We start from the raw sequence: 24,546 nt of genomic DNA, 5'->3' as shown, positions 1-24,546 counted from the left end.
TCGGACAAGCACCGCGCGCCACCACGAGCTACGCGATTCAGAAGAGTCGTTTCGCCACTCTGTCTCTGTCACACTCACGGGGCTGTCCTTTAGGGTGCGAGGGTGACCGGTTTTGCCTGACTGAAGTAGGCAACCCTTTCGACAAGAATGCATCTTGGCGACAAGGGGGCGATTTTTTCCCAGGTTGTGGCAGCGTTGCCACGACAGTGGGAAAATTCGCCACGATTCAGTGGATTGCCATCCTGCCCGCCTTCTCGGCACCGTGCTTTTGCTTGTCAAAGTTGTCAACGGTTGTCAACCCCTCGGACACTGATTCTTCGTGGCAAATTTTGCCTTTTGTGACGACAATACTGTTCTGCTGTCTCCATCCTGCAGCCTCTCCCTCTGAGGATCTGCCTGGCAACAAGGGGGGTAAGGCCGCAGACTGATTCCGAGAGTCGTTTTCATCGCCCTGTCTCTCTCGCACCACTAAGGGACGCCCAAGAGTGCGAGAAAGACAGAGCGACGAGAACGACTCTCGGAGTCAGTGTGCTGGTCAGGCCTGCCGATTCGGCACCTGTTGACCATTCCAATGAGCGGCCAAATTGTCGAGGCTGCTCACGTTGGGCTAGTCTCTGGGCCAGGCCAGGGGTCTCAGAGATGCTCAGAGAGCAGACTACGCACAGCGGGCCAGAAGACCGGTGGAGGCGGTCAAAACTCTAGACGCGTGTTGAGCCCCAGAGTGGCTAAATGGGACTCGGACCGACCGTGTGACCCCACCAATGGATTCCTCGTTCGGAGAGCAATCCATTGGTGGGGTCACACGTTCGGTTCGAGTCCTATTTAGCGACTCTGGTGATCAAAACGCGTCCGGAGTTTTGGCCGCCTCCACCGGTCTTCTGGCCCACTGTGCTACGCCCCCAATCCCAATCTGCAGACTGATTCCGAGAGTCGATTTCGTCGCTCTGTCTCTCTCGCACTCGCGAGGCGTCCCGCGTGGGTGCAAGAGAGACGAAAAGACTCTCTGAATCGGTCTGCTGTTTCGAGTGCCGCACTACTCGGCCGAAGCGGGCCGAAGGTAGCCGAAGTGGAGGCGAGATCGGATCGGAGGAAGGGCATCGGAATGGTGCCGTTTTGGAGCTGCAGACTGATTCCGAGAGTCGTCTTCGTCGTTCTGTCTCTCTCACACTCACGGGCGGCGAACCGCATCGGTGCGAGAGAGGCAGAGCGACGAAGACGGCTCTCGGAATCAGTCTGCCGACACCCCCACAGCCCAGTTCAATAAAAACAAACGGATTTCTGAGGGGAAGGGACACGCGGCCCTGTTCTCGGGCAGTGAACCGGCTCCGCCCCTTTAACCTTTTACGAAAGAGCGAGTGATCGAATGATCTAATAAACGATTGAATGAATACACTGGCAAAAACAAAGGCATAAACCTACGCCCTCGGTGGCGCACAGTGGGCCAAAAGACCAGTGAAGGCGATCAAAATTAATCCCGAACGCGTTTTGAGCTCCAGAGTCGCTCAATGGGCACTCGAACCCGAACCGACCGTCCACCAATGGATTTGCTCCTCGAACGAGGAATCTATTGGTGGGGTCATACGTTCGGTTCGAGTCTTTCAGGCCCCTCAAGGGCGTAACGTTATGCCTTTGAAAGGCCATGACAATTTTGCATGTAGTCCTATACTAATTCACTCGCCTTCTAGAGACGTGAACCGATAAACCCCGTACCAGGGGCGTAAATCGTAAATCGGGCATACCTTTTATGACTTTGTTTTTCCCGTGGAAGTTAATGGAATGAACGAAAAGGAATGGTAAGGAAGAGTAACGAATGAATACAAACACGAATGCCAGTTGAATCCTGAACGAATGCGAATGCTCGAATGATCGAATCAAAGCTCGAATGGTTGAATGAGTGCTCGAATGATTGAATGAATACTCGAATGATTGAATGAATGCTAGAATGGTTGAATGAACGCTCGAAGGATTGAATGAATGCTGGAATGATTGAATGAATGCTCAAATGATTGTATGAATGCTCGTATAATTGAATGAATGCTCGAATGATTGAATGAATGCTCGAATGATTGAATGAATGCTCGAATGATTGAATGAATGCTCGAATAGTTGAATGAACGCTCGGATGATTGAATGAATTATCGAATGATGGAATGAATGAATGCTCGAATGATTAAGTGAATGCTCGAATAATTGAATGAATGCTCGAGTGATTGAATGAATGCTCGAGTGATTGAATGAATGCTCGAATGATTGAATGAATGCTCGAATGATTGAATGAGTGCTCGAATGCTCAAATGATTGTAATGCTCGTATAATTGAATGAATGCTCGAATGATTGAATGAATGCTCGAATGCTCAAATGACTGTATGAATGCTCGAATGATTGAGTGAATGCTCGACTTATTGAATGAAATGATCGACTGATGGAATGAATGAACGCTCGAATGATTGAATGAATGCTCGAATAGTTGAATGAACGCTCGGATGATTGAATGAATGATCGAATGATGGAATGAATGGATGCTCGAATGAACGCACGAAAGCCGAGAGGGGGGGTGGAGAGAGAGAGAGAGAGGGAGAGAGAGAGAGAGAGAGAGAGAGAGAGAGAGAGAGAGAGAGAGAGAGAGAGAGAGAGAGGCGCGTGTGTCCGTGTGGGTCCGTGCGTCGCCGTGTGTCATGGCGACTCTATAAGAGGCTGCGGCGTGGCGGCTTCGTGCCCAGTCGAGCGTGCGTGCGGTGAGGCGGAGTGTCGCGCCGAGACGTCCCCGAGCCGCTGCCCAGAGACAGCGAGCGCGCAGCGCGCAGCGCGCCAGCCCCGGCGCCAGTGGACGCGGTCGCGCACCTCGCGGACGCGGGCCTTCGAGACAGCGAGGCACAGCGAGGCGAAGCCGAAGGCGCAGCCATGCGGCGACTGGGGGGACTTGGACCCGGGGCGGTGCTCCTCGCGGTGGCCATGGCGGCCCTGCTGCCGGAGGCCGCCGTCGGCGCGTCGCACGCCCTGGACCACGGTAAGGCGAGCCCGCAGCACAGTGGGCCAAGGCGGCCAAAACCCCAAACGCGTTTAGAGCTCCAGAGTCGCTAAATGGGACGCGAACCGAACGTGTGACCCCACCAATGGATTGCTCTCCGAACGAGGAATCCACTGATGGGGTCACACGCCCGGTTCGAGTCCCGCGCGACTCTGCAGCTCAAAACGCGTCTAGAGTTTCGGCCGCCGGCGCCGGTCCTCTCGCCCACTGTGCTCCGCAGTGCAGGCTGTGCACTTTCGAGAGCGAGCGTCGTGTGTTTCGCGCGGAGGCATGTGACGAAGAATAGGGAAGGGGGGGGGGCGACATTTGAGGACGAATGGGGGTAGGGCCGCTACCCTCGCCCGCTTGGCGAACAGCCAGGTGTCCATGTGTCGAGCACGGCGCGCCCGGCCGCCGCGCCCCGCCCCGCCCCGCCCCGCCCCACCCCACCCCATCCCGCCCCGCCCCACCCCGCCGTTCAGCGGGGGTTCGCGCCCTGGGCCGTTCTCGTCTCCGTTTCCGTAAACAAGTCCTCGATGTAGTTAACGAGAAGCCGCGGTGAAATAAATTCGTCCGCACTGTAAATTTGTATCTCAGGCCGGGCCTGGGACTGGCTGACAGACGACCGCGACGACACGGCACGCGCGTCTTTCAAATTTTCAATCTTAAAAAAAAGAATTAAAATTAAAAATTGGCTGATATCTCTTTGCATTTGCCGGTGTGGCACTCTGTACCTTGTTGCGAATTGCCTACGCCACCGTAAAGTGTCAAAAGCTTCGGCCATCGTGTCCAAGGTCGCTAAATATTTGAAGGGGGCTCGGCCTGCCGGTGTGCTGGCGACGGCCTGCCGCACAGTGGGCCAGAAGACCGGCGCAGGCGGCCAAAACTCATGACGCGTTTTGAGCTCCAGAGTCGCTAAGCAGGACTCGAACCAAACGTGTGACCCCACCAATGGATTCCTCGTTCGAAGAGCAATCTATTGGTGGGGTCACACGTTCGGTAGTCCCATTCAGCGACTCTGGAGCTCAAAACGCGTCTAGAATTTCGACCGGCTCCACCGATCTTCTGGCCCACTGTGTGCCGACGGGCTGCCGACGGCGTGCTGTCCAACAAGTGTGTGCGGCAGGTCAACACGGCCTCGGCCGGCCTCGGCCACGCGACACTTTTGAAGCCAGGCCTCTGTCCGGCCGTAAAGACGCGCCGCCGCCACCTTAAAATACGACCCGTTCAAAAATAGCTCCGCCGAATGGCATTTTAGTTTATTTTTCGGAACAGTGTACCGATGGCCGTAAGTCGCGCCCGCTGGGTCCGTAGTGAGTGGCGAAGCTAGGGCGAGTGGAGTTGAAAAATTGGCATGCTCCCTGGTCCGTTGAGTCTGAGTGATGACGTCATCGGTTTCAGGGGTCATCAGCCGTGGAGCACAGTGTGCTAGAAGACCGGTGGAGGCAGCCTAAATTCTAGACGCGTTTTGAGCTCCGAAGTCGCTAAACAGGACTCGAACCGAACGAGTGACTCCAACAATGGATTGCTCTCCGGACGAGGATATTGGTGGGGTCACAGGTTTGGTTCGAGTCTTGTTTAGCGACTCCGAAGCTCAAAATTTGTCTTGAATTTTGGCCGCCTCCACCGGTCTTCTGGTCCACTGTGCGGCGCCCCGTTGTAGCTCTTGCGGCATTGTTGTTTAGGCCAATTACATACTTTTACCAAAAATAAAGCTGTTTATTGCAAGGGGGTTGCTGTCTACTGGCTTGCTTACACGGCGGCCTCTTAAGCGGCGGAACCGCCTGGCGGGTAGGCAGTCCCGGACGCAGCCCTGTTCGACGGGACGGCCTACCTAGCTCCGTAAGGGGCCATGGCCGCGCGTTGACGGAAGTGCGACATTGGTGCTGTGGTTCTACCACTCTCAACTCAAAACCTCTCAAATTATTATAGACCTTTCAAAGGAAAAAAACGGAAATTACCTAGTTCAAAAATTACGAAGTTTTTTAAAATACTACGTAATTTTTGAACTGTTTCCGCGAAACAAACTCAAAATACTGTTTATGGTTTTAAGCTTGCACCGACTGTAGGAAAATTTGGGTACCCTATCCTCGGAACAAAGGAAAATTTACTTCACCATAAACCTCCAAACAAGGAAAATTTAGTAAATTTTCCTTGTTTCAATTAACTTTTTCATTTCAAGAAAGGTTTTTGTCTCTCTTTTTAGTGTGCAAGCGTTGACGAGGGTCTTGTTGTTCCAGAGCTGGGTGCCAGCCTGGAGGCGGCGCTCCAGGAGGACAGTGTGGTGGTGGCCTGGACGCACCTCAAGCCCCGCGGCAAGAAGAACGCCCCGGAGACGCTGCTGGCCCTGGACTTCCCCGGCTCCGAGGGCAAGTTCGTCCTGACGCTGGACAGGCACGAGAAGAAGGGTGAGTGGCACTCGGCGCGCCGCACAGTGGGCCAGAAGACCGGTGGAGGCGGCCGAAATCCCGGACGCGTTTCGAGCTCCAGAGTCGCTAAATGGGACTCGAACCGAACGTGTGACCCCACCAATGGATTGCTCTTCGAACGAGGAATCCATTGGTGGGGTCACACACTCAGTTCGAGTCCTGTTCAGCGACTCTGGAGCTCGAAACGCGTCTAGAGTTTTGTTCACCTCCGCCTGTCTTCTGGCCCACTGTGCAGTGTAAATTATTCTCACATGCGAGCAAAACGTGGCTACCTGTCCTGTCGATCGTGTGGGTACTTCTCGGTGCCGAAACCGCGTGCTGTGAATCCCGCATCCCTCCGTGGGAGTGGGGCCCACCGGGGCCCACCGGGGCCCACTGGGGCCGACTGGGGCCGACTGGAGCCCACTGGGGCCCACTGGGGCCCGCTGGGGTGCCGTCCCTCCCAGGGACATGCACGCAAGGTGACTCCGATAAGGCAAGGCGGGCTGTGCGCGCCTGTCGGCTCATTCCGAGCGTAACGTCTCTCCCTTCCTCTCTCTCGCACTCATGGGGCGCTCCTTATACGTCCTTATAGGTGCGAGAGAGACAGACCGACGAGAGCACCCGTTCGGCATCGGCCTTTTGGCACAGCCTTCGAAGTGCCTCGTGCCTTCGCTTTGCCTTGGCGTTGCCTTGGCCTCACGCCTCCGGACTATGCCTCCAGGCCACTGGGCCCCGAGCGGGCATGCCGAACACGCACGCTGGAGAGAGAGGGAGAGAGAGAGAGAGAGAGAGAGAGAGAGAGAGAGAGAGAGAGAGAGATAGAGAGAGAGAGAGAGAGAGAGAGAGAGAGAGAGAGAGAGAGAGAGAGAGAGAGAGAGAGAGAGAGAGAGAGAGAGAGAGAGAGAGAGAGCAGCACCGTTCGGAATCAGCTTGCTGATCCGCCCTGCCGACTGATTCCACTCATCGTTTTCGTCGTTCTGTCTCTCTCACTCTCCTGGGGGGCGTCTCGTATGGGCATGGGTGCGAGAGGGACAGAGCGACGGGGCCCGAGGCACAGTGGGCCAGAAGACCAGTGGTGGCGGACAAAAACTCTAGACGCGTTTTGAGCTTCAGAGTCGCTAAGCAGGACTCGAACCGAACGTGTGACCCCACCAATGGATTGCTCTCCGAACGACGAATCCATTGGTGGGGTCACACGCTCGGTACGAGTCCCATTCAGCGACTCTGGAGCTCAAAACGCGTCAAGGGTTTTGGCCGCCTCCGCCGGTCTTCTGGCACACTGTGCGACGGGGCCTGGTGGCGCACGTCCCTATTTGGCGAGATGCATCGCCACTCTTTGGGCCGAGTCAGACGAGTCAGACCGTCACCGCCCGTCGATCCAGCACGGGCCAGCATCCAGCTCGTCACGCACTGGCTTTATTGCACTGCTGTCGAAACGACCGCGGCTGCCTCAGCCGTCGAGAGAGAGAGAGAGAGAGAGAGAGAGAGAGAGAGAGAGAGAGAGAGAGAGAGAGGAATACACTTCGTTCGGAATCGGCCCGCAGGCCGGGTGCCCCCTCAGGCACCAGGTGTCCCACAGCGGATCCGCGTGGCACGGAGCGGGGCGGGGCGGCGACAGGCCGCGTGGGTGCCGCGCGGGGGTCGCGAGGATGTCCAGACACTCACACGTGAGGAATGTCAAAGCCGGAGAAGTCAAGTCGGGAGAGGCACTGCCACCGCACTGCCAAACTCGCGAACCGGCGGCTCCTCTTTTTTTCCACACGAAGTGAATCAGCTGTTAAAACGTTGAATCTCGATCGCAGCCAAGTCAGAAGGCAGCTGTAGCGAGAAGTAGTAGTTTTGTCCTCGCGGCAGTCTGATTCCGCGAGAGCCGTTGCCGCATATCGTCCTGACAGTGACCACTGAACAGTGGGCCAGAAGACCGGTGGAGCCGGCTAGAATTCTAGACGCGTTTTGAGCTCCAGAGTCGCTAAATGGGACTCGAACTAAACATGAGACACCACCGAGGGATTCCTCGTTCTGAGAGCAATCCATTGGTGGGGTCACACGTTCGGTTCGAGTCCCATTTAGAGACTATGGAGCTCAAAACGCGTCCGGGCTTTGGCCGCCCCCACCGGTCTTCTGGCCCACTGTGCCGGCTTCTACTTGACCCTCCTCCTGACCCGAATATGCCTCTGCGTACAGTGCAGTGCACATGAAGTGCCACACCACACGGCGGGCCCGACAGCCAAATCCCCTTGTGTCGCCCCGGTGGTGTGAGTGGGTGTCTCTGCTGTGGTTTTGACCGGGAATGCCGTGTGTCGCGGGGTGGGCCCCGCGGGGGGAGGGGAGGGGGAGGGGGGAGACATGCGTGAGTGGGGCGGGGCATCTGGGGGCTTATTTTGGGCCTTGCATTGGAAGCAAGTTAAGAAGAAGAAAAAAATGAAACGGTTGTAAATTCGACGCTGCTGCCGTGTCTCGTTGATCCCATGACAGCTCGCCCCCCCTCTCTCTCTCTCTCTGCCACGTGGCGCGTGGGTGGGGAGCGAACCAGGTTAAAGGATGAGTGACAAACGGCGGCCGGTCCTGCCACTGTAAAAGGACCGGCTTTGCCTGCCTTTGCCGCGCAGACTTTCCGTCCACTCTCGACAATGGTGAGCATCGCGTCCTCCTTGTCGCGCTTCTTGCTCAACGCGGTGTGTTGCACGCACACTGCAATTTTAAAAAAATATTTGCCATTTTGATTTTAAATTTGCCCGCCGCTTTGATTTGGCGCTTGCCGTGGTCCTTGGTCGTCGACGGATGACGGCGAGCACTGGGCCAAAAGACCGGTGGAGGCGGTCGAAATCCCGGACGCGTTTTGAGCTCCAGAGTCGCTAAACAGGACTCGAATCGAACCTGTGACCCCACCAATGGATTGCTCTTCGAACGAGGAATCCATTGGTGGGGTCACGCGTTCGATTCGAGTCCCATTCAGCGACTCTGGAGCGCAAAACGCGTCTGGATTTTTGGCCGCCTCCACCGGTCTTCTGGCCCACTGTGCGGCGTGCTGGAGTCCCACCACTGCACTGCTTCTTTTGTTTTTGATTTTAATCCGCCTGCCGCTCTGATTGGGCGCTTGCAGTGGTCCTGGACGTGACGACGGAGGACGGCGAGCTGCAGTCGCAGCACTGGGCCGTGGACCCGCTGTCGCCCGAGGAGCCCATCAAGAACATGGTCCTCTACCTGGACCAGCGGCAGCCCGGCGCGCGCGCCCGCCTCTACGTGGACTGCGAGACGCAGGGCTCGCTCAACCTGCGCCGCACGCCCAGGGAGCTGTTCAACGCCGTGGAGGCCGAGGCCAAGACCGTGCACGTGGTAGGTGCCGAAGCGTCGTCACTGTAACGCGGAAGTGGTCACTCTAGTGCGGAAGTGGCGGTCACTCTAACGTGGAAGTGGTGGTCGCTCTAACGCGGAAGTGGCGGTCACTCTAACGGTTGTAGTGCTGGTCACTCTAAGGCGTATTTGGTGGTTACCCTAACGCGGAAGTGATCACTCTAGCGCGGAAGTGGCGGTCACTCTAACGTGGAAGTGGTGGTCACTCTATCGCGGAAGTGGTGGTCACTCTAGCTTAAGGCGGAAGTGGTGGTCTTACTAACGCTGCAGTGATTACTCTGTCGTGGAAGTGATGGCCACTCTAACGCAGAATTGAAGCCACGGAGAAGTGATGGCTTTTCCAATGCAGAAGTGATGGCCACTCTAAAAGAGAATTGTCACTCTAACGCGGAGTGGCCACTCTAACCGAGCCCGTTCTTCCCTTCCACAGAGCCGTGAGAGGAAGCACGCCGTGGAGGTGCACGGCGCCATGCACGCCAGCCTGATGCTGGACAAGCTGGACTGCCCCAAGCAGGAGGACCGCATGGTGGCCATCGAGCCGGACGGCTCTGGACGGCCGGGCGAGCGCGGCCCGCAGGGCAACGAGCTGTACCCCAACAGAGGTAAGGGCCAAAACAGTGGACGCGGACGCGTTGTGAGCTCCAGAGTCGCTATAAATGGGACTCGAACCGAACGTGTGACCCCACCAATGGATTGCTCTCCGAACGAGAAATCCATTAGTGGCGCCACTCGTTCGCTTCCAGTCCCATTTAGCGACTCTGGAGCTCAAAACGCGTCTCTAGAGTTTTGATTACCTGTGCCGATCTTCTGGCCCACCAATAAACTCCCACACTGAAACGAAAAAATCTAGACTTTGATTTCAATTCCCCAAACTGTTGGTTTAAATTTTTTTGTATTTGTGTTTGCAGGAGACATTCCAATCCTTCACGGCTGTGACGAATGTGACAAGGGTGAGTGGGCGCCGCTGCTAAGACTCAACGTGGTTCAAATCCAGCAATCGTTATTAATTTGCAATTTTTTTCACAATTTTAAATATTTTTTCTGGATATTCTTGATGGCATTCAGCCTGTGGGTGTGCATGCGAGTGTCCTCAGTGTTGCCAGGCAAAGACTCCGACGATGCACTCGTGTTGAAAGGGTTGCCGACCTCAGCCAGCCTTCTAGGCGATTGCTCAAGCAGGCGTAGCCGAGCAGGGGTACCAACTCAAGATAATCATTGCACGTCTAGTTGGTAATCAGTGAAATAATCAACATCATCCAATGAAATAATGGCAATCATACTTTCGGGGATTCAATCACTTTTGACCATTTTTGCGAGACCACTGCTCCCAAACTATCAGCGGTCAAAGCCTTCCCGAGGCAGGGCATAAAAGAGTAGGGTCTTCAGAATAGTAAGGCGTCGAGGGAGGCCTTTGACCGCAACTAAATTGGATGCAGTGACCTCTCAAAGTCGGCAAAAACGGTGATTTTCTGAAATTCATACACTTTTTGACCATTTTTGCGAGACCACTGCTCCCAAATTATCAGCGGTCAAAGCCTTCCCGAGGCAGGGCATGAAAAAGTAGGGTCTTCAGAATAGTAAGGCGTCGAGGAAGGCCTATAACCGCAACTACATTTGACGCAGTGGCTGCCCAAAGTCACCAATATTGAATTACCGACACTTTAACAGCTTTCCGAGGTGGGCGCTCAAATAATCCCCAATATTTCCCAATAATCAACATAATAACCTCCTATAATCAGTGATAAATAATAAAATAATCAAAAGAAATCACATGTAATCATACTCTAAATATAATCAGTGTACATGAAAATCTTGAGTTGGTTACCCCTGTAGCCGAGCAGGCAGGCAGGCTGAGGTTGGCAACCCTTCCGACGCTGGTGAGTTGGTGAGTCGTTGAAATTTTGGGTGGCGACACTGAGTGCCCTTGACCTTGTCCGGCGTGCCGACAGACTTGCTGGTGAAGACCCTGGACGACCTGATCAACGCGATGAAGCGCTTGCGCGAGGAGATGGAGTACCAGGTTGGTGGTTGCGCCGACAGGAACGCGCAGTTGAGGGCCGAGCACGCGTGCGACATCATGCAAGTAAGGATCCGGCTCTGAGTCCAGCCGCATGCGCCGTGTGTGTGTGCGTGTGTGTGTGTAATCCTGCACCCGCACAGTGGGCCAGAAGACCGGTGGAGGCGGCCAAATCTCCAGACGCGTTTTGAGCTCCAGAGTCGCTGAACAGGACTTGAACCGAACGTGTGACCCCACCAATGGATTCCTCTTTCGGAGAGCAATCTATTGATGAAGTCACTCGCTTCGTTCGAGTCCCATTTAGCGACTCTGGAGCTCAAAATGCGTCTCGAACTTTGGCCGCCTCCACCGGTCTTCTGGACCACTGTGACCCGGTTCGCACGCACCACTGCACCCTGACCACCACAACAACGGCGGCTCCGACCCGCTTGTGGATAATTTGGCTGCTGCTGACCAGAAAGCCTCCTTATGCATGTGTGTGTATTTGTGTTGTCAGACGAAGAGTAGTCTGAGATTTTTCGCAGATGAAATACACTGTACTATGACAGTGGTGTCTCTTCGTTTCAATTGCCTGCAATAACTCTGGCTCGTCGAAAGTGTAGGGCTGAGCTTCAGAGCTTAGAACCGAAAACAAGGCTCGATTTCCAACTAAAGTTGCACCCTTCAAGTAGTACTAGCTGAAGCAGCTTTCTTTAAATTCATTTGTTTTTTGTTTCACCCTTGTTGATCTACCTCTTTTTATTAACAAGCTACACGCTTAAAACCTTACGAAGTATTTTGAGCATATTTAAGGTACTAACTATTTATTTTGTTGTACAAGGAAATAGTTCGTATATTACAAAGAATTTTCTTTGATAGCTTTATATATGCTCAAAATATTCAATTTTGGGCCAGAAGACCGATGGAGTTGGTCAAAATCCCGGACTCGTTTTGAGCTCCAGAGTCGCTAAACAGGACTCGAACCGAACGAATGACCCCATCAATGGATTGCTCATCGAACGAGGAATCCATTGGTGGGGTCACACGCTCGGTTTGAGTCCCATTCAGCGACTCTGGAGCTCAAAACGCGTCCGTGGTTTCGACCGCCTCCACCGGTCTTCTGGCCCACTGTGCGCCGGAGCCGCCTTCTGACGTCGCCCCGTTTGTTCCGCAGCGGACCGAGACGCGGCAGCTCCGCGAGATGCTGGAGCAGTGCGAGCTCTGCAAAGGTAAAGCCCCGCGCAGCGCGCCGCGCAGGCAGCCGGACTGGCGGCCGGACTCACCATCTGTCGTGGGCGCGCTGCGGCACCCAGGTGGCGTGCACAGTGTGCCGCACAGTGCGCCGCACAGTGTGCCGCACAGTGTGCACTCCAGCCAGCCCCGCCTGATGGGGTGGGGCAGGCGCAGGCAGAGAGACAAGGACCACAAGTAGGGCTGCTTACTCTAAAAAAGCATTACAACAACCAAAAACAAAACAAAAAAAAACTTGATATATTTTCTGGGCTCTAAATTTTTGATTCCGTCAGGTTTCCGGGCCCGTTTTAACTTTAACCGAGTTAGCGAAAAGAAGGAGACATGTGCTTTTTTTAAGTGATAACTTTAATGAACGATTCATTCCGAGAACTTCATTCCTGTGTGAGGAAATTTAATTTTTTATACTTCGTTCTCTCTTTTTTATTATGATCGCAATCTATTGAGCTGTGATAACCATGTACGCTCGAACAATGCGAATAAAGGTACGTTCTTTCAAATACCACGAGATTTTTCTCTTCATTTTTTTTTACCATTTTTTTCAAACCTCTCCTTCTCACAAGCACGACACGTCCTCTTCTTTTCGCAAACTCACTGAAAATGTATCGGCGTGACCCTACCAATGGATTGCTCTCCGAACGAGGAATCCATTGGTGTGGGGTCACACGCTCGGTTCGAGTCCTGTTCAGCGACTCTGGACCCCAAAACGCTCGTAGAGTTTTGGCCGCCGGCGCCGGTCTTCCGGCCCACTGTGAGGCTGCGAGAGAGACAGAGCGACCGGCACGAAGCCGAGTGAAAGACAAAGTCTGCGCCTCGCGACCACCCCGGCGAGACTTTACAAGATGTCGATCTTGTCGGCTCGGACGCCACTAGCGGGCCATCCGCTCTCCAACAAGGCAACACCGGCACCGCCCGGCACCGCCCCCGCCGTCCACCATTTGTCCGGCCGGCCCAGCAGACTGATTCCGAGAGTCCTTTTCGTCGCGCTGTCTCTCTCGCACCCGTACGGGACGCCCCATGAGTGCGAGAGAGACAGAGCGACGAAAACGACTCTCAGTCTGCAGTGGTCGGGCCTGCCCCGCCGGACATGGGGACGGCTTCTTTACGAGTCTCGGACTCTCAGACACGCCCCGGTCGGCCACTCATTGCCTCCAAATAGAGGCAAAAGAGACACGAGAGGCGGCATCGCATAACGCGACGCGGGATTCGGGGAAAACGAAAAGGACAGCAGACCGATTCCGAGAGTCGTCTTCGTCGCTCCGTCTCTCTCGCACTCACGGGGCGTGTCTTATCGGTGCGAGAGAGACAGAGCGATGGAGACGACTCTCGGAATCGGTCTGCGGACCGGACCTGATTCGTACACGGTGTGTCGCGAGACGGGGGAGGGGCAGAGGGGGCGTTAAAGTTGAGGGGGAGGTGGGGCGAGGGGTCAGGGGGAGGGGGGAGGGGAAGGGGGTAGGGTCGGGGGAAGAAGAAGATACGGCTGTGCCGTTTGCATATTGACTTTCTGGAAACAAAACAACAAAATCGTGCGAGAAATGTGGGCCCGGTCGCTCCTAACTAAATAAACCCAATCTCTCTATAAATCCAAAAAACTAAAATAAATTATTGTCAGGAAAACACGGACTCATTCGTAAAACAATTCATTACTTTTCTAGCCTCTGGACTTTGTCAGTCAAATCATTCTGAACCACTTGTAATAATTTTCAGACCATCATCAGTGCTCGCTCAAACCCTCTATTCTTAAGTTACTGGCACGCTGCCCAATGATAAGTTGCGGATCCCACAGTGGACCAGACGACCGAAGCCGACGGCCAAAACTCAAGACGCGCTTTGAGCTGCAGAGTCGCTAAGGAGGACTCGAACCGAGCGTGTGACCCCACCAATGGATTCCTCGTCCGGAGAGCAATCCATTGGTGGGGCCACACGTTCTCTCCGAGTCCCATTTAGCGACTCTGGAGCTCAAAACGCGTCCGGGGTTTCGACCGCCTCCGCCGGTCTCCTGGCAAATCCGCTGTGCCCCTTGCAGGAGGCGAGCCCGCGGCCATCCGCATCACCTGCGAGAGCCAGCCGTCGCCCTGCTTCCCGGGCGCCGAGTGCCGCGACACGCCGGAGGGGCCCCGCTGCGGCCGCTGTCCGCAGGGCTACGTCGGCGACGGCCGGAACTGCAAGCCCGGCTACACGTGCGCGGAGAGGCCCTGCTTCCAGGGCGTGCGTTGTTACGACACTGTGGAGGGCGCGCAGTGCGGACCCTGCCCCGCCGGCTACCAGGGCGACGGCCAGCGGTGCACTCCGCGCAACGGCTGCGAGAACAACCCGTGCTGGCCAGGTGAGTGCCCTGGTCACAGGGCCAGAAGACTAGTGCACAGTGGGCTAGAAGACCGGCGGAGACGGCCAAAACTCTTGACGCGTTTTGAGCTCCAGAGTCGCAAAGCAGGCCTCGAACCGAACGTGTGACCCCACCAATGGATTCCTCGTTCGGAGAGCAATCCATTGATGGGGTCACACGTTCGGTTCGAGGCCTGCTTAGCGACTCTGGAGCTCAAAACGCGTCTAGGGTTTTGGCCGCCTCCACCGGTCTTCTGGCCCACTGTGCGGTGGAGGCGGCCAAAACTCTAGACGCGTTTTGAGCTCCAGAGTCGCTAAGTGAGACTCGGCGGTTCGTTGACGCTTTTCGCGTTTTTTCCTGTTCCAGGCGTGCAGTGCCACCCCCTGCAGGACCACCCCTTCTACCGCTGCGGGAACTGCGCCGCCGGCTTCACCGGTAACGGAACCACCTGCCACGACCTGGACGAGGTTCGTCTCTCTCTCTCTCTCTCTCTCTCTCTCTCGTTGTCATGTACCTTAAATCAATCAATCAATCCATCAATCATCAATCAATCAATCAATCAATCAATCAATCAATCAATCAATCAATCAATCAATCAATCAATCAATCAATCAATCAATCAATCTCTTTCTCTCTCTCTCTCCCTCTCTCTCTCTCTCTCTCTCTCTCTCTCTCTCTCTCTCTCTCTCTCTCTCTCTCTCTCTCTCTCTCTCTCTCTCTCTCTCTCTCTCTCTCTCTCTCTCTCTCTCTCTCTCTCTCTCTCTCTCTCTCTCGAAAATTTTTCTTTAGAAAACAAGAAAAGTTAATTTTGTCTTGATCCAAAAAGTCATTTTTGTTGTTGTTGTAACCCCTGTCTTGCTTTGCGACCCGCAGTGCGACCTGGCCGAGCCGTGCGACCCGCGCGTCCGCTGCGTCAACATGCAGCCCGGCTACCGCTGCGACCCGTGCCCGCAGGGCTACACCGGCTCGCCGGGCGTGGAGGGCGTGGGCCTGGAGTACGCCGTGCAGCACCGCCAGCGCTGCAGCGACATCGACGAGTGCGCCGACGGCCGCAACGGCGGCTGCGCCCCGCACTCCATCTGCGTCAACACCGAGGTGAGCCCGCACAGTGGGCCAGAAGACCGGTGGAGGCAGCCGAAACTCCAGACGCGTTTTGAGCTCCAGAGCCGCTGAACACGACTCGAACCGAACGTGTGACTCCACCAATGGATTCCTCGTTCGGAGAGCAATCCATTGGTGGGGTCACACGTTTAGTTCGAGTCCCATTTAGCGACTCTGGAGCTCAAAACGCGTCCGGGGTTTGGGAGGGGAGGGAGGATGACGGTGAACTTGCCCTCGCCACGGGTTGGCTTCACGGCGACGGAGCTGCCGCGCCTAGCCCATATGTACCCACCGCTGGAGCCGGCTGGAGCCTGGATCGAGGCGGGGCCGGCCGGGGCCTCTGAGGATGACAGCAGGCTTCTGTCCAGCCGGCTCCCTCCGAACGCGGCTCCGTCGCGCTGTCTCTCTCGCACCTCTCCGGGCCGCCCCGTGAGTGCGAGAGAGACAGCGCGACGAAAGCGCCGCGCGGAATGAGCCGGCTGGACCGCACGGCCTTCTAAGGGCACGCCGACCGCGCGGCCCGGCCGCCGCGGTGCTCTTGTTTTCCTGCACACTGATTCCGAGAGTCGTTTTCGTCGCTCCGTCGCTCTGTCTCTCTCGCACCGCCACGGGATGAGCCATGAGGGCGGGAGAGACAGAGCGACGAAAACGACTCTCGGAATCAGTTTGCTTGGCCGCTGCTTCACCAAAGAAAGGACAAATAAAAAGGATAGAAAAAGAAAGGTCTATTTTGGTAATGTCATCAATTTGTGATGAGATTGTCATCATTTAAGAATGATGAAAATATCCCACGTTTTTGTCGCAGAGTGACAACATATTTTCACATTGTGCATGATAATGAATCGTTTTGTTTTTCGCGTGTCCAGGGCTCCTTCCACTGCGGCGGCTGCGCCAAGGGCTTCGTCGGCAACCAGACCGTCGGGTGCCACAACAAGCCCGGGCTGTGTCCGGACGGCACCGACTGCGACCAGAACGCCGACTGCGTCCGCCACACCGCCAACTCGTACCGCTGCAGGGTCAGTCAGCACACAGCAGACTCATTCCGAGAGGCGTTTTCGTCGCTCTGTCTCTCTCGCACTCGTGGGGCGCCCCGTATAGGTGCGAGAGCGACAGAGCGACGAAAACGACTCTCGGAATCAGACTGCAGCACGGTCGCCGAGGGCGGATCCAGAATCGGCCTGGGAAAGGGGGACTAGCGGCGCTTTTCGCCTCGCAGGCGAAGCGCAGTGGGCCAGAAGACGCGGCGCCGCCGGCCAAAACTGGAAACGCGTTTTGATCTCCAGAGTCGCTAAATGGGACTCGAACCGAACGTGTGACCCCACCAATGGATTGCCCTCCGCACGAGGAATCCATTGGTGGGGTCACACGTTCGGTTCGAGTCCTGTTTAGCGACTCTGGAGCTCAAAACGCGTCCGGGACTTTGACTGCCTCCACCGGTCTTCTGGCCCACTGTGCGAGGTGTTGTCGTCTTCCTCCCAATCGGGTGGCTTTCTAGGGCTCAGAGGGAGAGGGGCAAAGTTCAAGAGACGTGTGCCCCTCTTATTTCAGATCCGCCCTTGACTGTCACTTTTTCCTCAATTTTTACAATTTTCCGATTTACTACGTGGCGTTTTGTTTTTGTTGCTTTACGGTTGTTGCTCTTCGCAGTGTCGCGTCGGCTTCGCGGGAGACGGCCTCGTCTGCGGTCCGGATAGGGACTTGGACGGCTGGCCCGACTACGATCTCGGCTGCAGCTTCAGCCGCTGCCGAAAGGTGGGACTGCGGCGAGAGAGAGAGAATGAGAGAGAGAGAGAGAGAGAGAGAGAGAGAGAGAGAGAGAGAGAGAGAGAGAGAGAGAGAGAGAGAGAGAGAGAGAGAGGGAGCGGAGGGTGGAGTCACTCGGCAGTCACTCTGCACCAGGCTTTCACCCCCTACTCACTACAAACTCATTCCTAGATTCGCTGTCGTCGCTCTGTCTCTGTCGCACCCGTACGGGACGCTCCATGAATGCGAGAGAGACAGAGGGACGAGAAGGACTCTCAAGATCAGTCCACTGACACCTCCTCTTTGTGCAGGACAACTGCGTGCTGGTGCCCAACTCCGGCCAGGAGGACGCCGACAAGGACGGCCTCGGCGACGTGTGCGACCCGGACGCCGACGACGACCTGGTGCCCAACGGCGGGGTGGGTGAGAGCGACGACGCACAGTGGGCCAGAAGACCGGTGGAAGCGGTCAAAGTCCCGGACGCGTTTTGAGCTCCAGAGTCGCTAAATGGGACTGGAACCGAACGTGTGACCCCACCAATGGATTGCTCTCCGAACGAGGAATCCATTGGTGGGGTCACACGCTCGGTTCGAGTCCTGTTTGGCGACTCTGGAGCTCAAAACGCGTTCAGGATTTTGGCCGCCTCCACCGGTCTTCTGGTCCACTGTGTCACGCGCTAGCCGGGCCGTGTCTCTGAGACCCCTGGACCCAGCATTACCTTTGGCTCGCCTTTAGCCGGCTGCAAGATTCCGCCCTTTTGCTAAACTGTTTCCTCTTCCAGGATAACTGCCCGCTCGTGTACAACCCCGACCAGGCCGACACGGACCAGGAGGGCCCCGACAAGCAGGGCGACGCCTGCGACAACTGCCCCACCGTGCCCAACGTGGACCAGGAGGACACCGACGGCGACGGCATCGGCGACGCCTGCGACGACGACATCGACAACGACGGTTCGTAGGCGCGCCACAGTGGGCCAGAACACCGGTGGAGGCGGTCAAAGTCCCGGACGCGTTTTGAGCTCCAGAGTCGCTAAATGGGACTCGAACCGAACGGGTGGCCCCACCAATGGATTGCTCTCCAAACGAGGAATCCGTAGGTGGGGTCACACGTTCGGTTCGAGTCCTGCTTAGTGACTCTGGAGCTCAAAACGCGTCTAGAGTTTTGGCCGCCTCCACCGGTCTTCTGGCCCACTGTGCTAACCGAGTTTCCCGCTCTCCCCGCAGAGATCCTCAACCACCAGGACAACTGCCCGAAGAAGGCCAACCGCGACCAGATGGACACGGACGGCGACGGCCTGGGCGACGTGTGCGATAACTGCCCCAAGGTGCCCAACTCGAACCAGATCGACAGCGACAACGACAACGTGGGCGACGCGTGCGACACGAACCACGACACGGACAAGGACGGCCACCAGGACAACGTCGACAACTGCCCCAGGATCCCCAACGGCGACCAGCTGGACACGGACCGCGACGGCCGCGGCGACGCTTGCGACAACGACCGGGACAACGACGGCATCCCCAACCTGCAGGACAACTGCCCGCTGGTGTACAACCCGGACCAGGAGGACATCGACCGTGAGTACTTGTACACTGGTAGAACTCAAGCGTACTTTTACGCCTTTCTTCAAGCGTAGTAGAACTACGCTCGGCTTCAAGCGTACTTCTCCATTTCGCCCCTCTCCCGCCTATCTAAATGCATGGGAGGATTTCTTCTCTACGCTTGACGTCAAGCGTAGAGTCTTCAAGCGTAGTTGTATGCTTGAATGTAGCATACAACTACGCTCCAGTTTTACCAGTGTAGGGCGTCCGTCCAGGCGAAATTTGAGAGCGTGAAAACAGTTTAATGCCCATGACGGCCATTTTTCCCCCTTTGCTTTATCAGTGTGCTGGGCGTAGCTCTGCACAGTGGCCAAAACCTTTGACGCGATATGAGCTCCAGAGTCGCTAAATGGGACTCGAACCGAACGTGTGACCCCCCCAAAGAACAGAAAATAATCACATTGACATCTAGTGACTGAAAAATGACAAAATTTAGTCACTCTCTTGAAAGGTGACATCAGGATGATGTCAATTTGACTCATTACAAACTACGAGCAAAACTAACTGGAATTGCATTATTCCTTTCAAAAAGTCTTACGCCATTTGGAAAAGAGGTAAACTGGCGATAACCTGTGAAGTTAAGATCTTGAAGTACACTTGGTCACGATGACGTCCGTTTGATGTCATCCATGAACGCATTTTATCAGCAATTGCGGTGAAAAATGCAGACTTCTCTGGTATTCTGGAAAGTCTATCGCGTTCGGGTGCTGAAGTGGAAAATACCAGGCATTTTTTCATCCCAAAGAATTGCCGTCACTTTCGAGTCAACTGCCGGGCCGATTTCCGACCGCTGGTCTTAGAGCAGCGGCGAGCAGTCGATTCTTAGATGTCTTCGTGGCGCAGTGGTAAAGAGCTCGCCCCCGAAGCCGAGGAGGTGGGTTCAAGTCCGGCCGGCCGCGGTGCGACTTTCGACGTTTAACGGAAGGAGACACTACAACCACACATGGGCGGGACAACTAAAAAGGGGGATATCAGCCGATGAGTAGAATCGTATCCTTTATACATTTAATGGATTCGTGACATCATTTGACATCAACTTGACGTCAAAATACCCTAACTTTGACCGTCGACAATGATGTCATTCTGACAAACAGGATTTTGACCATTCTTTGATATCATTTGACGTCTGGATGACAAATTTCTGTTCTTTGGGCCACCAATGGACTGCTCTCCGAACGAGGAATCCATTGGTGGGGTCGTCGTTACTCGTTCGGTTCCAGTCCTGTTTAGCGACTCTGCAGCTCAAAACGCGTCTAGAGTTTCGGCCGCCTCGGTCTTCTGGCCCACTGTGCTCCGTCCCGGGACGCCCTGTGGGTGCGAGAGAGACGACACGACCCCTTGCTCCGTGTTGCAGAGAACGGCGTGGGCGACGCGTGCCAGGGCGACTACGACAAGGACAACGTGGCGGACCACCTCGACAACTGCCCCAACAACTCCATGATCTTCTCCACGGACTTCCGCACCTACCAGACCGTGGTGCTGGACCCCGAGGGCGACTCCCAGATCGACCCCAACTGGGTCATCTACAACAAGGGCGCGGAGATCGTGCAGACCATGAACTCCGACCCCGGTCTCGCCGTCGGTGAGTGGAAATGAATTTGCCGTGTAGCAGCAATTTGGTGCTCGGCCTCACCATCGCTGCCCAGTGCACAGCGAGCCAGAAGGCCGGTGGAGGCGGTCAAAATCCCGGACGCGTTTTGAGCTCCATGGTACTCGAACCGAGCGTGTGACCCCACCAATGGATTGCGCTCCGAACGAGGAATCCATTGGTGGGGTCACACGTTCAGTTCGAGTCCTGTTTAGCGACTCTGGAGCTCCAAAGCGCGTCCAGAGTTTTGGCCGCCGGCGCCGGTCTTCTGGCCCACTGCAGTGCTGCCCTCCAGGGAAAAAATTCCCACGATGCATGACCCTTGAAAGAGTCGGCAACTTCAGCCTGCCTACTAGGCAACTTCTCGATTGCCAGCCCCAGACATTGCCTAGTGGGCAGGCCGAGGTTGGCAACCCTTTATACACGGTTCCATACCGTGGCAACTTTTTTGCCTACTCAAGCAAGAGGCAACACTGACCTGCCCTGTCTCATACACACAGGCTTCGACTCCTTCGGCGGCGTCGACTTCGAGGGCACCTTCTTCGTGGACACGGAGATCGACGACGACTACGTCGGCTTCATTTTCAGGTGTGTATACGCAGCCATCGCAAAGCATTGTACAGTGGGCCAGAGGGCCGGTAGAGGTGACCAGAAATTCTCGACGCGTTTTGAGCTCCAGAGTGGCTAAACAGGACTCGGGCCGAACGTGCGACCCCACCAACGGATTCTTCGTTCGGAGAGCAATCCATTGGTGGGGTCACACGCTCGGTTCAAGTACCACTTAGCGACTCTGGAGTTCAAAACGCGATCGAGATTTTGGCCGCGTCCTCCGGTCTTCTGGCCCACTGTGGGTCCCTTTGCCCTCTGGATTTGGCCTCTGGAATCCCGTGGGCTGCAATTTTGATCAACGTTTCATGTTTCCGCTGCGCAGCTACCAAGACAACCACAAGTTCTACACCGTGGCGTGGAAGAAGCACACGCAGACCTACTGGCAGTCGACGCCGTTCCGAGCCGTCGCCGAGCCGGGCATCCAGATCAAGCTGGTCAACAGCCGCTCCGGGCCGGGGCAGATGCTGCGCAACTCGCTGTGGCACACTGGCGACACGCCCGACCAGGTACGACTCACAGTGGACCAGAAGGCCTGCGCCTGCGGCCAAAACTCAAGACGCGTTTTGAGCTCCAGAGTCGCTAAATAGGACTCGAACCGAGCGTGTGACCCCACCAATGGATTCGTCGTTCGGAGAGCAATCCATTGGTGGGGTCACACGTTCGGTTCGAGTCCCATTTAGCGACTCTGGAGCTCAAAACGCGTCCGGGATTTTGACCGCCTCCACCGGTCTTCTAATCGCTTCGCTTCCCCAGGTGCGGCTGCTGTGGAAGGACCCGCGCAACGTCGGCTGGAAGGAGAAGACGGCCTACCGCTGGCTGCTGCTGCACAGGCCCACCATCGGCCTCATCCGCCTGCGCATCTTCGAGGGCGAGAGCATGGTGGCCGACTCGGGCAACATCTTCGACAACACGCTCAAGGGCGGCCGACTGGGTGTCTTCTGCTTCTCGCAGGAGATGATCATTTGGTCCGACCTGGTGTACCGGTGTAACGGTGAGTGCAGTGTCAGAGCACGCCGGCCCAGCAGACGAGCTTGTGTCGGGCCCGAATTGGCATTCGATCATGTATGGTCTAGCCCTTAATGGTAATGGCAATGGCAGGTAGGCAACCCATCCGACGGCGCGAGGATGTGTTGCCTACCGCGCAGGCGGCGTGGCTCGCTCAGCGCGCGTCGGACGCTGGGCCCTAATCTCATGGTGGGCCAGAAGACCGGCGTATGCGACCCCAACTCTAGACGCTTTTTAAGCTCCAGAATCGCTCAACAGGCCTCAAACCTAACATGTGACCCTACCAATGGATTCCTCGTTCGGAGAGCAATCCATTGGTGGGGTCTCACGTTCGGTTCGAGTCCCATTTCGCGACTCTGTAGCTCAAAACGCGTCCAGGGTTTTGACAGCCTCCACCGGTCTTCTTGCCCACTGTGCATCAGGTTTTCGTTAGTCTGTCTCTCTCGTACCGAAACGGGACGGCTCGTGAGTGTGACAGAGACAGAACGACGACGACGACTCTCGGAATCAGCCCAAAGAACACGAAGCAGTCAAAGAACGTCAAAATGACGTCAAAATTACGCTTGTTTTTGGTCAAAATTCTGACCGAAATTTGTTATATAGACATCAAAATGACGTCACTATAAGCGTTTCGTGTTCTTTGGGAGTCTCCAGGGTCGGGGAGCTTCGGGGAATGACGCGTTTGTCTACTTTGTCTTCACAGACCACGTGCCTGAGACGATATACCGCGAGCTGCCGCCCAGACTACAGAAGGAAGTCCACATCGACTTCTCCAAGACGCCGATGCCCAACTTCTACAACAACAACAGCAAGAAGTAGAGGAGGGGTGGACGGACCCGTCCAGTCTTTGCCGCAAAGGCAGCCGCGCGGCCCCATTAGCCGTCGGCGGTGCTAGTACAACCGCAGCGAACTCAGCTGCCGCTGCCTGTCTCACTGGAGGGGAGCAGGAGGGAAAAGATTGTACGATTGAGTGCTACCAACATCAACAGTCTGTGCAGAGGTATTTTCAATCGTTCATCCTTGCTAGTTTAATGTTTAGAATGGTTTGGCTGCTGTCAAATACGTGGCACATTGTGGCATTAGAAGCATTGATGATATCATCCGAGCTAAGTCTTCAAGGTTTGCCCCCTCCCTGTCTGATGGGCAAGCAATGGAATGTATTCCAATGTTACTTCGACTTTTTAGAAATAATTTGGAATATTTTAGTCCAAAAAGATGCAAAATTTATTTTTATTAAAAAACAAAAACAGTGACTAACATGTTTGGAATATGTTTCAAATAGAAAATGTGCGTTGTTCCCTGTAACTCTTTCTTTTTGTTTGTTGTTAGAATTTGAAAGTAGGATTTTCATGTTTGTTAGATAGCACTTATGTTTTTTAGTTATCAGTTATCTGCTCCAGGTAAAACAGAATACCACGATAAACTCACTGTGGTATCAACAACAATGCAATGGAAGATAAGGAATTCTTAATTTCTGATTCTTGTTTTGATGCCATGGTGACTTTCTCTCACACCAGCGACATCATTTGAAACTTTGTTTTAATGATGTGTCTGGGTCTGCAGCAAAAGATTCATATTTACTCACATTCCTTCCAATATTACTCCGTGCAACAAATGGTGTGCCATATTATTTTCCTAACTTATTAAGGACATGCCCACTGTTAAGTAATAAGTAATAGTGTGTTTGACTGTATGTGGGTAGTAAGCCTGGTGATCTGTTGACAAAGTTGTTGCTCTGCACAGAAAGTTAAATGCCTACCCATATTTTGTAACATGTCTGTAATACAAATATAGCACAAAGTCTACCATTAACGCAATAAATTTTAATACCATACTCAATAAAAAAATTCTTTTTCAGGCAAGTTTATTAAAAAGAAAACTCCAGCATTAATCATATGTTCTGTTTGTTCTAAAACTCATCTATCAGATAGTAAATTACACAGTTGAATCTAGTTTAAGGGGGAACAAAAGTCTTCTGTGCTTTTCGGTTCAAGTGCAGATCCACACGGGAGGGGAGGGGAAAGGGGGAGGGGGGGAGTTAGTCTTTTGCCCCTCCCATGGCACCTAGATGACGCCTGAAAGAAAGGCAAAAAGCTATGCTTTGCCCCTGTAAGTAGGAAAAAAGAGCTACTTTGCCCCTCCCTAAAGTCGCCTCTGGATCCGCCACTGGTTTGGTTTCATGATTTTTAAATCTCCCAAATCTTAATCTCACTTGATCGAGGTGATACAAAAGCCCAGCTAGGAAACTTATTAATGAATTGTTTAAAGTCTTTTGAGAAATGATCAGGGTGTATATGGGAACCTGCTAGAGCCACTGTAGCCAGCTTATCCACATTCTCGTCTTGGGGTCTATTCTTGATCTGTATAAATGAGAATGCAATGCATTAGTTTGACATCTCAAATTTGGTTTTTCCAAAGTGAAAAGTTACTTGCCTCAAAATCTATGTGGAATTCCCAAGCAGGACCGTCTAAACCTCGCTGGTAAAATATAAAGTAAGATGGTCGTTCTTTAAACTTTGCTGATGCCACCAATTTTGCTGTAAGGCTCCA

At 54.6% G+C, this 24,546-nt stretch overlaps 1 protein-coding gene across 6 annotated transcripts; it reads left to right on the top strand.

Moving 5' to 3' along the window:
• Positions 1-322: 322 nt before the first annotated feature.
• Positions 323-23,854, top strand: LOC117648150 (cartilage oligomeric matrix protein). Of its 6 annotated transcripts, none has more exons than XM_034390401.1 (21): positions 2,853-3,008; positions 5,249-5,416; positions 8,523-8,755; positions 9,204-9,375; positions 9,682-9,723; positions 10,723-10,856; positions 11,944-11,998; positions 14,050-14,079; positions 14,293-14,349; positions 14,716-14,816; positions 15,223-15,444; positions 16,317-16,466; positions 17,098-17,202; positions 17,505-17,612; positions 17,975-18,143; positions 18,417-18,770; positions 20,149-20,376; positions 20,883-20,970; positions 21,314-21,497; positions 21,745-21,982; positions 22,700-23,854. In XM_034390401.1, exons 1-21 carry the CDS (start codon positions 2,903-2,905, stop codon positions 22,813-22,815), a joined length of 3,060 nt encoding a protein of 1,019 aa, XP_034246292.1. In that variant the 5' UTR covers positions 2,853-2,902; the 3' UTR covers positions 22,816-23,854. The 6 variants fall into 6 exon arrangements, with proteins under 6 accessions (XP_034246295.1, XP_034246292.1, XP_034246291.1 ...); XM_034390403.1 differs by having other exon boundaries at positions 2,854-3,008; positions 10,723-10,793; positions 22,700-23,830; XM_034390404.1 differs by lacking the exon at positions 2,853-3,008 and adding an exon at positions 323-411 and having other exon boundaries at positions 14,050-14,349.
• The last annotated feature ends 692 nt before the right edge of the window (positions 23,855-24,546 follow it).

Source organism: Thrips palmi, unplaced genomic scaffold (genome assembly GCF_012932325.1).
Source record: "Thrips palmi isolate BJ-2018 unplaced genomic scaffold, TpBJ-2018v1 HiC_scaffold_3, whole genome shotgun sequence".
Classification (NCBI taxonomy): Eukaryota; Metazoa; Arthropoda; class Insecta; order Thysanoptera; family Thripidae; genus Thrips; species Thrips palmi.
This window is presented reverse-complemented; position numbering and strand designations above follow the sequence as displayed.